At 51.3% G+C, this 15,930-nt stretch overlaps 1 protein-coding gene across 3 annotated transcripts in view; it reads left to right on the forward strand.

Moving 5' to 3' along the window:
- Positions 1-12,288, forward strand: part of HEPH (hephaestin) — a 59,019-nt gene extending 46,731 nt beyond the window's left edge. For all 3 annotated transcript variants that reach the window (XM_074277728.1, XM_074277727.1, XM_074277729.1), the window contains exons 14-21: positions 607-746; positions 2,975-3,106; positions 4,612-4,718; positions 5,323-5,548; positions 9,555-9,694; positions 9,909-10,071; positions 10,556-10,594; positions 11,497-12,288. In XM_074277728.1, the coding sequence (XP_074133829.1) occupies positions 607-746; positions 2,975-3,106; positions 4,612-4,718; positions 5,323-5,548; positions 9,555-9,694; positions 9,909-10,071; positions 10,556-10,594; positions 11,497-11,726 (1,177 nt within the window). In that variant the 3' untranslated portion in view covers positions 11,727-12,288. The remainder of the gene's footprint in view (positions 1-606; positions 747-2,974; positions 3,107-4,611; positions 4,719-5,322; positions 5,549-9,554; positions 9,695-9,908; positions 10,072-10,555; positions 10,595-11,496) is intronic.
- The last annotated feature ends 3,642 nt before the right edge of the window (positions 12,289-15,930 follow it).

Consider the following 15,930-nt stretch of genomic DNA (forward strand, 5'->3'; position numbering starts at 1 on the left):
CTATTTCCCCTGCCCCTGGCTATGCTAAAAGTCGGGTTCTCTGTTCTCCAGGAGAGCTTCTTGTTTTTGCTGGGGGCTCAGCCTGGCCCAGGGGACACACATAGGGAGGCGCCTGTGGCCAGAACTGGGACTTAGGCTCTAGAATTGCAGGTTTTAGAACTTCCAAAGATCTGCTAGTTTGATTTCCTCCTTTAGGTGGATAGGGGGTTATCCCCATTTTCCAGGTGAGGACACTGAGGTTTAGAGAGCAGAGGTAATCTGACCAAAGTCATACGTGATAGAGAACTATCCCGGCATCCAGACCAAGGTCCTTGAACACCCCTGGGCACGGGGGGCAGTTGAGAGGGGCAAGTGGCAAGGGACACTGACAGGATCAGGGCAGTCGGCTGCCACACTCTCCTGCTTCCCTGCGATGGAACCTCTAGAGTGTACCTGTGGGAAGGGGAGGGTCACATCTCTGTGCTTCAGTTTTTCCATCTATGCTATGGGACCGTGTTCTTCTTTGCATCTAAAAATGAGCTTGTCCCCCCTCCAACAACCTTGTCCCCCAAAGAGATGGGCTGTACCCAAGAGGCCAGGTGTTGATCATGCCTCTGGATTTTCCAGCTACGGTCATGTCTTTCTGAGCAATGATGATGGACTCCTGGGTTCCCAGTATAAGAAGGTTGTGTACAGGGAGTATACCGATGGCACCTTCACGACACCCCGAGAAAGGACAGGTCCAGAAGAGCACTTGGGAATTCTGGGTAAGCGTGCCAACCTTGTCTCCAATTTCTCCATTCTCTTCTCTCTCATCTCCCGTCCCTAGAATCTGGCACCCTGATCTGCAGCCAGGAGCTTGTTGAGGTGGGGGGAGAAAAAAAGGACAGAACCGGATCAAGGCCCAGCCGGCTGGATCAAAAGCCAGACGGGGTCTAGAGTGACAGCCCTTGCACACTCAGTTAAGAGGAAAGGGCATTTGAGATTTGTTCAGGGGCAGTTGGAGCACCTTACTCAGCTAGGTGGCTCATCCCTACAATCAGGAAGACATGAATTCAAATCCAACCTCAGACTATCTGAGTGACTCTGGGCAAGTCCCTTAACTTGTGTCTGCCTCAGTTTCCTCATTTCTAAAATCGGGACCATCTCACCTCCTTGAGTTGTGGTGAGGGTCAAACTAGGTAATATTTGTCAAGTATTTAGTCACATAGTAGGTGCTTCATAGGCCTTTCTTGCTCCCTTTCTCTCTCCCTCTGACAAGGCTACAGAGTTGGACCAACTCTTGGCTGCCGTGCCCGCCTTCTCATTTGGCACAGATGCTAGTGCTTACTATTATTTTCGAAAACATGTTTCCCTGAAGTCTCTTGCTATCACACCAGTCATTTCTGTGCCTGCCTCTCCCCGCCCCCTGCTCCAAAACGAGCTCGAGCTGGCGAGAAAGAAAACCGATCTCCCAGACCGTCGGCTGTGCAGCTCTCGTGCCCCGCTGATTATTCAGACTCGGCTTCCTTCTCATAATAATGGCAAATATTTATTAAGCACCTACTGTGTGCCAGGCCCTGCTCTAAGCACTTTTTACAGATATCTCAACTAATCCTTAGCATCACTAGAGGAATTAGGTACTATTTTACACTTGAAGGAAAGGATGGAAAAGGGTCAAGTCCAGTTTTGACCACAGGGCTTTTTGACTCCAGGCCCAGGTCTCTAGTCACCGAGCTGCCCGCCTGCCTAATTCACTGAACATCTACTATGCAATTTTGACAATGAGCATTTATTAAGCCCTTACTGTGTGCCAGGCATTGTGCTAAGCTCTTTTTTACAAATATTATCTCATTTAATCCTCATGATAACCTAAGGAACTGACTGCTATTGTTATACCCATTTAACAGTTGACAACACTGAGGCAGAGAGGTTAAGTAACTTATTGAGGAGCAAATGGCTCACAAGTATCTGAGGCTAGATTTGACCTCAGGCCTTCCTGACTCCAACCCAGCCTTCTATTTAGTGAATCATCTAGTTGCCTAATAATTTTAACGAACATTTAGTAGATATCCACTAGAGAATTATGATGACAGCTAGCAATTATTAAGCAGCTACCACGTGCCAGGTAGTGTATTGAGCATTTGTTAATCAATATTATCTCATTTGATCCTCCCAACAACTGTTTCACAGAAGAGGAAACTGAGGCAAACAGAAGCAAAGTGACTCGTTTAGGGTCTCACAGCCTAAATTTCTGGGGTTGGAGCCAAACTCGAGTTTTCCTGCCTCCAGACCCAGAACTTAGCCTTTTCCTAGCTTTCCTGACCTTAACTCAGGGCCCGGCAAATGTTTGATATCTATTCAAAACCCATTGTGTGCCATGCTTGTGGAGGATGCTCCTCATCTCTTTTCTTTCTTGTTTACTTGGAAACTCTCAGCTGATACAGTTATGAAAGGTTATTTTCTCTGATTTTTAAGATGTGACCTTTTCTCTTCGTGTTTCCTCCCCCTTCAGAGACAGGCCTTATCTCGTGTTGTAGAGTACAGTAAGTATTGGGTGACGTGGCATGGAAATCGAGCAGTGGGCTGAGCAGTTGACCAGTGGGCCAAATGTCTGTGCTCTTCCTGCTCCCTGCCTGATACCCTCCCGCTAAATGGAGGGATGAGACTCTAGCCCAAGCTTCCTTGTCTGTTTCTGGATGGCCCAGGTTTTGTATGTTTGGTTTTTTGTTTTTTAAATAAAGTTTTGTTGTATTGAAAAATGTAAGAAAACCATTCAGAGCTCTTTGGCCAGAAGGACTTGACCCATGGCTAGGCTGTAGTTTGCTGACCCCTGCCTTCCACTCTTTGTGCCCTTGAATTTAGAGTCAGAGAATAAGGGTGCTCCCTGCACCATTCCTACAAGGCCTGGCAGCTGTAGGAGCCCATTTTAGGATTCCCATCAGGCTGTTCCTTTATTCTCAGTTTTCCTTTTGGATCTATTCATGTTGCCTTTTCTTCTTGTCCCCCTCACCAGGACCGCTGCTCCGGGGAGAGATCGGGGACATCCTGACTGTGGTGTTCAAGAACAATGCTAGCCGCCCCTACTCTATTCATGCCCATGGGGTATTGGAGCAGGGGTCAGGCCCAGTGCAGCCCGCTGAACCCGGTGAGTGGGACGGTTCTGGGCAGGGGTGACATTTATATTGGCAGCACTCTTGCTTTGGGACCCTGACTTTCTTAGGCCCCTTACACGGTTTCACAGACCGGGGTACTGGGAAGGACTGGGCCTTGGGATTTGTTCCTCACTGAAGGATCTTGGGTTGGTTGGAGCATGACATGAATGAGGTCAGGGTCATGTTCTCACATCCACAATGGGCTGCAGAGCCTAACTGTGTAGAGTCACATTTGTTTACTTAGGCAGCCATCTTAGACTGGGGAGGAAGCTTAGCGGATGGAGTCAAGGGATCTCTGTTCAAATCCCGAAGGTTACATAACCTCTTTGAGCCTTGATTTCCTCACCCATAAAATGAGGGAGCTGGATTTGATGTCCTCAGATGTTCCTTGTGACTTTGAATATCTGAAATCCAATTACTGCTTGCTAGGATAAACATCCCAGGTTCCTTCGAAAAGAAGTTATGGGTAAGGTATTTAAAGTCTGAGACAGGGAGGACATAGTCCCTTGGGGGCTCTCCAGTGGGGAGAAAGGGATTTGATTTTCCCTGCTTGGATTCAGAGAGGAATCAGTGACTGATTTAGCTGGTGAGGATTCCAGAAAAAAAAACCAAAAAACAAAACAAACTTCCCGGTAATTGAGACTGTCCCTGAGTCCAGCGGGCCACTGCCGTGGGAACTCATAGAAGGCTTGTTCTGGAAAGTTTTCGAGTGGCAAACAGTCCTGCTACCAGGGACGTAGGGGAAGAGTTTTCTCTCAGGTCTGCCTTGGAGGCCCAACCGACTCTGAGATCTCCATATGCCAGGAGATGTTCCCAAATGAAATGGGCGCTGTGTGGCGTGCCCCCGGCTCAGCCAACTTCAGGGGCCCCCATCACCCTGAGGCTCTAGTAGGAAGCCCTCTCTTTGGCGTTTCTACTCCTCACATCCTGGTCCCATCCGAGATCGCCAGCCTCTTTTATCTTGCATGTTCTGCTGTGATCCAGCCGCCCTGGCCTGCCGTCTAGTTCTTACACACGGTGCTCCAGTCCCTGCCTCTGGCTCTTTGTGTATGGCTGCAATATACTCCTTCCTTGCCCCGGCCTCTTGGAGTCCCTAAGTTTTTTCAAGACGCAGCTTAAATGCCACCTTCTGCGGGCAGTCAGCCCTGATGTCCCAGCTACTAGTGTCTCCCCTTAAAGATCACCTTCCATTCTCTGTGTCTCTCCCTCTGTCTCTGGCTATCTCTTTTCCTTTGCTATGTGTTAACTGTAGAGTTGCTATTTGCATGATTTCTAAGCCTTGTTAGGAGACTGAGGGTGGGAGGTGGGGCTGGAGCAGTCAGGGTGAGCTTCCCGGTGACTGCAAAGGACAAGTCCAATTCGGAGAGAGGCAGAGTGGCTAGAACAAGGAAGGACACGGTGGCAATGAGTCCGGCTCGCTGGAGAGTGTTTGGCAGAGAGCGGGCCTCGGCCCGGGACGGGCTGGCTTTGCCGTTGAGTTCTCCCTGCCTCTCTCCAGGTGAGGTGATCATGTACCAGTGGCGCATCCCCGAACAATCTGGCCCTGGGCCTAATGACTCGGCCTGCATTCCCTGGATCTATTATTCTGATGTGGATCCCATCAAGGTAAAGTTTGGCCTGGCTCCCGGTGAGGGCAGTGGCGGGGCAGCGGGCGTGAGTTCTCATCAGCGTGGGCTTAGGGCTTGGGCTGCTGGAGCAGTCTGGCTATTTGGAACTTATGTTTTCTTCTCCATTAAAAAACTGGCTGGATAGTAGGAGACCTGGGTTCCCTTCTCAGCTCTGCCTTTGGTTTGGGAAGGGCCCTGGCCTTCAACAGGGATGCAGGGATGGGAGTGTGTGCCCCTCTAGAGAAGAGCCTGGCAGTCCAGGCTGAAGGCCAAGACTTAGAAGGGTCCCTTTGGGTGACTTAGTTCAGGGAATCCCAGCCCTAGATCTCAGAGGCCTAGGAACTTACTTTACAGAAAAGGAAACTGAGACCCAGGAAAAAGTGGCTTATCCAAGATCACTCGAAGTATTTTAGCTCTTAGAGGCCATAGAGTCCAACTTTCTCATTTTACAGAGGAGGAAACTGAGGCCCTGAAAGAAATGTGCTTGCCCAAGGTCATACAGAATGTGAAGCTTTTCCACTTGTCCCAAGTTTTCCTGCTCCCCTCCAGACCTGAGGGGTGAGGGCCACTCCCCCCTACTCCTTTTTTTTTTTTTCTTCCAGGATATGTACAGCGGCCTGATCGGGCCCCTGGTCATCTGTCGGAAGGGGACTCTGAATGCCACTGGGGTTCGGAGAGATGTGGACCGGGAATTTGCCCTTCTGTTCCTGATCTTTGATGAGAACCAGTCTTGGTACCTGGAGGAGAATATGGGAGTCTTTGGGCCCCCAGAATCAGACTACATCAACCCACAAGATGAGACCTTCCTGGAAAGCAACAAGATGCACGGTTTGTGGGCCCCAGTGCGAGCAGTGGAGGGTGGGACTTTTGGCACCCTGGCCGTTCATCGGGACGTGTGCTTCTGGTGGGGTGACACCCACCTTCTCTCCGAGCTTGCGTCCTTGAGGCCCAGCTCAGGTCCGGCACACTAACCGGAGACCACAGGAAGTGAAGACATCAGTGTGACTGTGGGTCCTGGGGGTCAGCTGGTCCAGCCACTCATTTGATGGAGGAACAAACATCTGGAGAGGGGAGGGGACTTACCAAGGTCACGTATGGGCTCGGGGATTGGAAGGGGCTAGGCCAAACCCTTCTTATGACCGAGGGGGAAACAGGGGCCTGTGGAGCCTGGCTGACGTGCCCAAAGAGCTTCAGCTCCAAAGTTCCAATGAGATATATGTGGGGTATAAAGAAGGAGCCTGCCATGGCAGCTTAGAGTCTGATTGGAGAAGAAAGGGGACAAGGTAAGGCAGCAAGAGATGGGGTCGGGGGGGTCTCATACATGAATGAATGAATGAATGAATGGATATTATGTGCTGAGTACTATGCCTAGTACTGGCCATTCACACCCAAAAAAGCAAGGTGCTCACTGCCGCCAACCAAGGACTTGGCTACTGCCACTTGCTGCAGGGAAAGGAAGGGCGATCATGGGAGACAGTTTGGTCTGGGCGAGCCATCTCCAGGTTGGTCTGTTAGTTAAGTATTGAGAAAGTAGCATTGATGGGAATAAGAAGAGGTCCATTAAGAACTAATGACCTGGAGGGGAGGAAAAAGCACTGGATTTATATTCAGTGGACCTGGGTTCAAATCCTGGCTCTGTTACTTATTCCCTGTATAAGACCCTTTCCCTGGGCCTCAGTTTCCTCCTGTGTAAAATGAAGGGGTGGGCCAGATAACTTCTGAAGAGCTCTTCTAGCTCTAAATCTATGATTCCCATTTTGCAGATGTGGCAACTGAGACACAGAGGGTTGAAGGACTTATTCCAGGTCACATAATAGGAAGGAATGACAGTTGGGATTTGAAGCCGTCCTCTTTGAGTCTAAGTCCAAAGTTCTCCTGCCCCAAGAGGAAGAGAGCACAGCAGGCTAAGCTGGCCAGGGCATTTACCCATCCATCCATCCATCCATTCATTCATTCATTCCACTGACCAACCACGTATTGAGCGTAAGGGTCAGTGGTTCCATGGAGGGTTAGGGCCTAAATATATGGAGAGAAGGGGAGCTGTGTTCTAGCCTGCTGTGTGCGGGGCGACCCCGGGTGAAGGTGGTCAGGGACTCACACTGGAAAGGAGAGTGCGGCCAGCTTTGGGGGGCTTTGAATTCAGTTGGATTCCATTCTAGAGTGTAAGGTGCTGGGAAGCCAAATGCAAAAAGGGGAGAGCCCACACCCTTGGACAGCTCATCTCCAGGGAGGGGCAGGGGTGGTGTGAGAGTGAGGCAGGGACATCCAAGGAGGGAGAGTGTCCGTGGCCTTCGGGCCTGGGAAGGTGCTGCCACTAAAGGAAATGACCGGGAGCTGGACTGTATAGGACTGTCAGGGTGCTAGGGCAGGATGGGGGGGGGGAATCGTTCTTCCTTCCAGCATGGAAGTCAGGAGGGCGTGGTTGTGGAGTTCCAGGAGCCTGTGGTAGCTTAGTTTGGTGGGATCACAGAGTGTGTGAAGGCAACTGATGTAAGACGAGCCGCCCGAGCCTGGCCTTGGGGGGTTCAGGTCCACGTTCAAGAGCTTCTGTTTGATCTTAGAGATGACAGGGCACCATGGAAGGTGTTAGACAGTGGATCCAGACCCGGTCAGAGGTGGAGCGAGGCTGTCAGGCCGGTAGTCACTCTGTTAACTAAAAATAGGCCCATCAATTTGGTGACCGCATGGAGGGTGGAATAGGCAAGAGAGAGGCTGGAAGCAGTTAAAACCAATTAGGAAGCAAGAGGTGGTAAGTACGTGTGCTGAGATGGTGGCTGTGTGGGCGGAGAGAAGGGCACAGATGTAAGAGCTGCCGTCAATGTTGGCTCACCAAGACTCCCTTGAGTCACAGAATGGCAGAGTTGGGCGGCTGGTCCAACTCACACGTGGTTGGAAGGAAAAGCATCTTCCCAATAATGTACCTGACAAGTGGTATTTAATTGGCTGCTAATTGGCTGAGGGTACGGAGAGGAGGGACAAGGAGCAGGCAGAGAGGGCCGGGGCTGGCTGCAACGCTCCCTGCTGGGAAGGTCACGGGGAAGGCAGCTTTTGGGGGCAGGCTGCCAGGAAAAAAGCTGGCTCATTCCCCGGTAGGGAGTGGGGGAGTGCTGAAAAGAAGTGACACAGCACAGCAGGAAGAATATTGGGCTTGAATGAGAAGGCCCGGCTTTGGGGCCCAGTCTGCCTTGGGCTAGCTGTGAGTGCCGACGTGGAACTATAGATTTCCCTTCCACGTCATGAGAGTCGGGTGGGGGGATGAGCCAGAAAAGCCCTGAACAATATTCTGATCCTTCTTTCATCCAAGAGAAAGTTTGAATATCCCAGTCTGGCTTCAGCTAGCCAACGTGGAACTATAGCTTTCCCTTCCATGTCGTGGGAGTTGGGGGCCGGGGCCCCCACCAGCCAGAAAAGCCCTGAACAATATTTTGATCCTTCTTTCATCCAAGAGAGAGTCTGAATTTTTCTTTTTTCATGGGGTATTTATGTATTATATTTTATATATATTTATATTCTATTTATATATAATATATACATATTTATATATATATAATATATATTCTATATATATATTTATATACATACATTTATATATATATACATAAAAACATATATATTTATTTTAATATACTTTTATTATATATGAGTTTTTGGTCAGAGGCTCTATGTCATGGCTTCTGCAAAACTCCCCATGAATTCCCATTTAACTTCTTTTTAAAAAATTTTTTATAGTTTTTATTTCCCAGATATGTGCATGGGTAATTTCACAACACTGACAATGGCCAAACCTTTTGTTCTACTTTTTCCCCTCCTTCCCCCCCTCCCCCCCAGAGGGCAGGCTGACCAATACATGTTAAATATGTTTAAGTATGAATTAAATACAATGTATGTCTCCATGTCCAAACAGCTGTTTTGCTGTTCAAAGAGAATCTGACTCCATTGAATTTCTTAAACCAATCTGAGAAATATTGAAAACACAATGGGGAAAGTGGTAGCAGGGAAGGAATAACTATTTCCCGTGGGTGGGCTGAGGTAATGGAGAAGTTCCTTACTCAGCAATGAGCGATAGGCACCGCGTGCCCCTTATTCAGCACTGGGAGTACAAAGAGAAGAGTGAGCAAGGCTTGCCCTCAAAGAGCTTATATTCTCTTGGGGGCCATAATATACCCATGTATGAGCCACACAGCCTGGGCAAAGAAAATAGGAGATGTTAACCGAATACGTGGGAGCTGCTGAGATCACCAAGAAAGAAGAGAGGGCCCCAGGATGGAGCGGGGGGGATACCCACAATTACAGGCCACAACCTGGGGAAAAGTTTGTGGAAGAGACAGGGGAAGAGCAGTTGTATAGGCAGGAGAGAGCAGGGCCCCAAAACCCCAGAGAGGGGAGAGTTTCCAGGAGGGGAGAGTGATCACTAGGGTCAAAGGTGAAGCGAGGTTGAGAAGGCTGAGCATGGAAAACAGGCCGCTTTGGAGAGGGCCCGGGTGGTTAAATGTTGGGGACTGAAGTTGGATTGCAAAGGATTGAGGAGGGAGGGGAAAAGAAATGAGGCAACAAGTATAGATTGGGGGGTGTTTGGTTTTTCAAGGCGCTTTCATGTGGAACGCTTTGTAAGCTCTGGAACACCAGAGATACACGAGCTTTTCTAGAAGATCTTTGGCCAAGCGGGCAGGGCTGTTGTGCCAGTGTTTATCCAAGGCAAAGGCCATCCGCTGAGCGTGGATGATAGAGCAGAGGGAGTCTGGAGTGGTCCAGATGTGAGGGAATGGGGGACAGGGGAGGCAACTAGAATGGAGGCAGGAGGATGAGCAGCAGAGACTTTCCTCCTTCTTTGCAGCCATCAATGGGAAACTGTACGCCAACCTTGGGGGGCTGACCATGTACCAGGGAGAACGTGTAGCCTGGTACATGCTGGCTATGGGCCAGGATATTGATTTGCACACCGTCCACTTCCACGCAGAGAGCTTCTTCTACCGGGTGAGTGGGGTGGGGCTGGGGAAGAATCTGGAGGTCGCCATGTTGGTGACCGGGAGGACAAAGGGGAGAGGCCGGAACGAGGTTGTTCACTGTCCCCTGTTTGCAGGGCCTAACTAAGGGCCCCTTCTGGGCACCAGTTTAACAGTTTAACAAAGGATCCCTTGGAGGCCTGGGAGCCTCCTCCTTGCCCTCATTGGTCATGTCTCTCTAATAGAGTGGGGAGAGTTACCGAGCTGATGTGGTGGACCTGTTCCCAGGGACGTTTGAGGCTGTGGAGATGGTGGCCAGCAACCCCGGAACGTGGCTGATGCACTGCCACGTGGCTGACCACGTCCATGCTGGCATGGAGACGCTCTTCACGGTCCTAGCCCAAAGAGGTAAAATTGAAGGGAGGGGGAGGGAAGCACCCCAAGGCTTAGAACCCAGAATCTTAAGGTTGGGAGAGCCCTTGGACCATGGGATGTCGGAGCTAGGAGGGGCCAGAATGTCAGTGCTAAGAGATATCTTAGAACCTAGAACGCATTACCTCTGAGAGGGACCTTAGAACAGAGAATATAAAAACTGGGGCAAGGGACCCTCTTAGAACACAGGCGGTCAGACCTGGGAGGGACCCTGGAATGTGGGCCCCCTCATAAAACAGGGGGAGCCCAAGGCCTGGAGTAGGGACTTGTCCAAGATCACAGAGCATAGAGCTGGATCCCCTTATTTCCATTATTATTTTTGCCAATTGCCCCGGGGTAACATGGGAGTATCCCACCATCCCAGCCCTCAGTGTCCCACTCTCCCTCTACATACAACCCATACGTCTGGAGAAGCAAGGGGCTGAGTTGGGGAAGACTAAGCTTTCATCTCCTTTTTCAGAGCCCACGAACACCACGAGCAAGGAGAAATCAGGGCCAGGTATGGAGGGGGCCATGCATGCGGGGACTGTCTGAGGGGGAGGGCAAGTGGCGGGGACCCTGACTGCAGCGCATGGGCATGTGGGTGCCCGTGTACGTGTATGCGTGTCTATCGTATGTGTTACATGTAGGCCACTCTGTGTATGTTGCATTGCCTGTCATATTGTGCAGGTGGATATATGTATGTGTATGTGCCCTACCCAGGAGCCTCAACTGCCAATGGGAAAGGTGACAGACAGCCACCAAAAGCCAAGCACTGGCTACTCTGATTTTCCCAGTATCCTCTGTGTCTGCGCAGGCCCAGACCCCAGCCTTAGGCACTCAAGAGACCCTAGAGAGGATTGAGGAGAAACAGGTTTAGATAGGGAGCAGCTCAGAGCTGACGTGGATCACTTGAGGGCCAAGTGCCCTTAAGCACACAGTGGGTGCTTAAGAAAGGCTTTTGGAGACACGGTCGGATGGATGACTTGCTCTCATGTCACAGGGTCATAAATTGGAGCTTAGAGGCCTTTGACTCCAGGCCTCTGATTTTATCAGTGAGGAAACAGGGTAAAGACTTGCCCAGGATCACACGGCCCGAAAGTGAATTCGGGTCTTCCAGGGCCCTGGCTCATTCTGGATCTGCTACTTAGTTGGTGTTTTAGCTCAGGCAAATTGCTCATCTCTTCTGGGCTTTGATATCTTTTCTTGGTTGATCCTGGAGGAAGGAGGTGAGGCGAGTGTTTCAGCCCCTTTCCCAGAGTCTCAGAGAGGTCGACTAGCCCAGGGTAATTACCAGTCACTGCTCGGACCCAGGGCCGTTAACTTCCAGCCTCAACGGGTTTCCAAGCTCCCCGTTGGCAGCCAGCCACGCCCCCCCAGCCCTCCCCACTGGCTTACTTTTTTCCATCTCCCCCATCACAGCCACAGCCTCTGAAGAGATGGAGGGGGCCGGAATCCAGGTCCTGGGTATGACGGTCCCCATGGAGCACGTGGAGACACTAGCTTTGGTCCTCATCATTGTGGGGATCATCCTTTTCATTGGCATCGTGGCCCTGGCCGCAGTCCTGTGGTACCAGCAGCGGCAGAGGAAACTAAGGCGCAACAGGAGGTCCATCCTGGATGACAGCTTCAAACTCTTGTCCCTCAAGTAATAGGTCCTGCCCCCACGGGCCCACCTCAGACACGGCACTCCTAGTTAAGGGCCAGCTGGCTGGCTCTGGACGTTGGGTGCAGAATGGGGTGGGGCACTCATTCCGTGGTACCGACCCACATGAACTTTCTGCTCTAGAGTAGCTCGTGAACAACAACAATGGCTTCGAACCTCCTCGCAGCCTCTGGCAGCCCTCCCCAAACTGTCAGACGTGGCCAGCTGTGAGGATGACCCCGGCTCAACCTCCTGAAGCTTGACCCTTTTGCTCCAGAACACGGTGTCTGGCCACAGAAAACATTCCAAGTGCAGGCCCTGACATGCCACATCTAGACCATGAGTCCCGAGAACGAGTCTAGGTTTGGCGTCTGCCTTGCACCTTTATTCTCCTCAAGACTGATTGCTACAGAAGGGGCTGGTTTGGGTTGGGGGAGGTTGGTAGGCAGAAGAAGTCAGCTGTGGAAGATAGGCCTCTCGTGGGGCACAGGTCCAGAGGGGGACCCAGCACGCTTTGTTCTGATGTCATTCATAGCAAACACTACATTAAAGACCTGATGGAACATGAAGCACAGGACTAAAGTGGGGGGGCCGCACTGACACAATTCTACTGCTCTTGGAGTTTACCCCCCGCCACCCATGGGGGTAGCTCGTCTACAACATTCATGGTGGGCAATGGGCATCTGGTCCGTCTCCCTCTCCCCTCGGGAGGACCTGACCCGCTCTGGCCAGCCATTAAGAGGTCACTCTTGCCACCTCGATCTGCTCGGGATTAGGGGAACCCGCCCCTACCAAGCTATTGAGTGGTTGAGATGAGAGTGGGAACTAGAGCTCCTCTGGGTGTGTTCAGCAATGGGGATGGATATCCTAGAGCCCTCTCCAGACTTGGGGGGGAGGGAGTCTGCAGGCTAAGGAAAGCCTGGGCTCAGACCTCTCCTGGCTGGGGGTCCTTGGGCAAGCAACCTCCTCCTTTGGCCTCCCGTACATAAAGGCCCCCAAGAACCCTTCCAGCTCTAAATCCGAGGCCCCCCCCCAACATGCCCCTCTCCCGGACCTCCAAAAGGCTTCATCCAGAAGTGGAAATCCGGTTGCGGGTACCGAGGCAATGGCGAGAGAGGAAGAGACGGGGCCTGGGCTGACCCGGGGCAAGCGGAGATGGATCTTTTAGGATACCTCTAGCTATTGAAGGGGACAGGCCAGTAGAGTAGGAGGGTCACCTTAATCCAGGGCAGATCCCTCGACAATGGGATCCCTCTCTGCATCCTGCATCCTGGTCACATGAGCCCCTGCTGCTGGGGCTCCGGAAGGAGCGTGAAACAAAAAGAGAACGGGGAGCTGGGTGGTCTCTGCCGTGTGCGGCTAAACATGGCGGTGAGAGTCTGAGAGGGCATAGAGCCTGCCCTGGCTTCCTCCAAGGCTCTGACTCTCTTTCCCCATTTCTCCTCCTCCTCCCCACCTACACACAATAACCTCTCCAGGTTTCCCCGGATTGCCCTCAATCATTGACTCTTCCCAGATTCAAGCTCTGGCCTGAGCAAGTTATTGCACCTCTCTAAGCCTCTGTTTCCTCCTCTGTAAAATGGATCCAATGTCCCCCATCCTCCCCATTTCCAGAACTTTAGGTTGTGAGCCAGCCTTCTTGCTTGAGCAAGAGAATGGTAGCCCAGTGACAGCCCAGCGCTCATGGGAGCACAAAACTGCCAGGGCCCGAGCTATCTTTGGTGCCAAAAGTTGACCCCCTGGTACCTGGAGAGGCTAAACCAACTTCGTTTTGCTAATGAGAAAATGGAGGCAGAAGAACTACCATAACTTGCTCAGGGTCACACAGGTAGGGACCTTGGGACGTCAGATCCTAGGCCCTTTCCAACCACAGGAACCCCTATCGTTCCCCTCCCTCAAATCAATACTCCAAGAAGACGGGCCCACGGCGGCAATTTTTTAGAATGATTGGAAATACCGGGGACTTCAGGTTGTGAATAATCCCACAAAATGCCTGGGAGCCTTTAAAGCATTTACTGAACTAATGCATCTAATGGCAAGAGAGTCTTTTGACCTGGCGGTTAATTTGCAGGCTAATGAAAAGCCAGTGCACTCTGGGGACTTGACGCAATTGCACTCTTGTATGCAAGTGGACCTTCGATCTCAGCAGCATGTGCGCGCCACTCCATCAAAGGGATCCGTGTCTGCCCGTCCTCTATGACTCTGCTCCATGGCCTCCCCTAGCGCTGCTGCCCAGGGAGCCAAGGCTATGACCAATTGACCTTTGCATGGGAACCGGAATCCTTGGTTGGGGAGGGAAGAGATGGATCTGTCTTTGGCTCCAATGAAGATGATGTGCTGAGGTTTAAAGTCCCCCCTCCCCACTCTTAGAAGGGGGAGAACAAATATCTATTAAGTGCCTACTGTGTACCGGGCACTGTGCCAACTGCTTTAACCAACATTACCCCATTTGCTTCTCACAACAATCCTGGGAGGTTGATACTATTAGGACCCCTATTTGATGGTTGTAAAGACAGGCAGATAGAAGTAGTGTGACTTGCCCAGGGTCATACAGCTAGTAAGTGGTCTTCCTGACTCTAGTCTCGGAGCTCTCGCCACTGCCTAGCTGCCACGTTGGTGGGGGAGTATGCTAGCCTAGTGGGCGGCTGGTGATAAGTAAGATAGCTTTCCCAGTGCTGGAAGAGGAACAAAAGGGTTCTCTGAAATCTTTTAGAAATCTGTAGTCTGCTGGTTTGCAAATTAAAGCTGGTAATTTGGTAATTGTTACCCACATTCATGGGGGAGGCAATCCAACAGTGCGGTGCCTGCCAAAGTAGTTCCAGCAGCCCTACTCTGTTTTTCTCACTGGAGACTGTCAGTACTAGAAGGCTCCTTAGAACGGGGAATTTCAGAGCTGGGACGGATGTTAGAACTTGGAATCTCTGGCTGGGAGGACCTGAGAACATAGGTTAGATTACCGTTCCCATCATGCTCCTGTCCTGGCCCGATCCTCTGCTCCTCTTTCTGCAACCTTAATCTCCCTCTCCACTTTGTCAGCCATGTCGAGGAGTATCATAACCTCTACCAGCCTCACCCCTGGCTCTTCTGGATTTTCTTTAGCTTTGGGCATTCTGGAGGGAGGCTGAAGAAAGAGCTGGCCTCCCAACTGGGAATACCTGGCTGCCAGTCCTGCCTCTGACACATGCTAGCTATGTGACCCTGGCCAAGTCCCTCCACCTCAAGGCGCCTCAGGCAGTTCCCTAGGTCACAAAGAAGGTGCTGACTTGAATTTGTCGATGAGATTGTCTCAGCCACGAGTACCCTACCTCAGAGACATCACCAGACTGGACCAGGCTCTCTCCCTCCCCAGAACTTCTCATTTGAGGTCTGTGTCTAAGTATCCGTCCCCCACTCCCAATTGGCTTGGCCACCAGCAACTGCCATTTCTCCTGGGTTTTGGGGAGTCATAAAACCCCCTCCAACTGTAAAATCCACCGGATCTTCACCATCCCATGAAGGAGGAAGTGTCTGAGGGGAGACTTAACCCCGCAGCTCCCAACACTGCTCACTGTGGCCCACTGCCTCTCTCAGCTTCCTTTCCCTCGTCTTTACGTCCCTCTGGGATGTTTTCCTACGTGCCCCTTCCCGCTAAGCTCAGGGCACATGACCCCTTCTAACTAATGGCCGATTCTCTCATAAACCGCCCCCCGCGTGAGCGGCAATGGTCGCCAGCAATCGGAAGGACGGAGATGTGTTAACCGGACAAGGCCTGGGATTCTTTATTGCCTTAATGGGAGTGTAAGAGCCACTGGGGCTAAGGAGGCCATTTTAGAAGGAGCTTTGCTGAGATCCAGCCTTGAAGTCAGGGGAACATGATTAGCAGCAACCACAAACCACGGAGTACGAGCCGCTGTTTGAGAAAAGTGAGCCACAGGCTTTCGTGCGCACAGAGTTGTGAATTTGAAAGAACCCCAAAATGTGGAGCACGATACCAAGGGATCTTCAGATACAGAACGTGAAAGCTGGAGGGCAAGTTTGGGGACGTAGAGTGGAGGAACTAGAAGGTGTCTTAGATTACAAACATGGGAGCTGATTAGAGCTGACAGAATCCAATCCACATCAGGGGAAATTGAGGGGGAAAGGGGACTTGATCAGGGTCACACAATAAAAACCAGATGCAGGCTCCCAGACTCCCAGTCTTCTCCTCCATACTGGGCAGCACAGTGCAACCT

The sequence above is a fragment of the Sminthopsis crassicaudata genome, chromosome X (genome assembly GCF_048593235.1).
Source record: "Sminthopsis crassicaudata isolate SCR6 chromosome X, ASM4859323v1, whole genome shotgun sequence".
Taxonomy (NCBI): domain Eukaryota; kingdom Metazoa; phylum Chordata; class Mammalia; order Dasyuromorphia; family Dasyuridae; genus Sminthopsis; species Sminthopsis crassicaudata.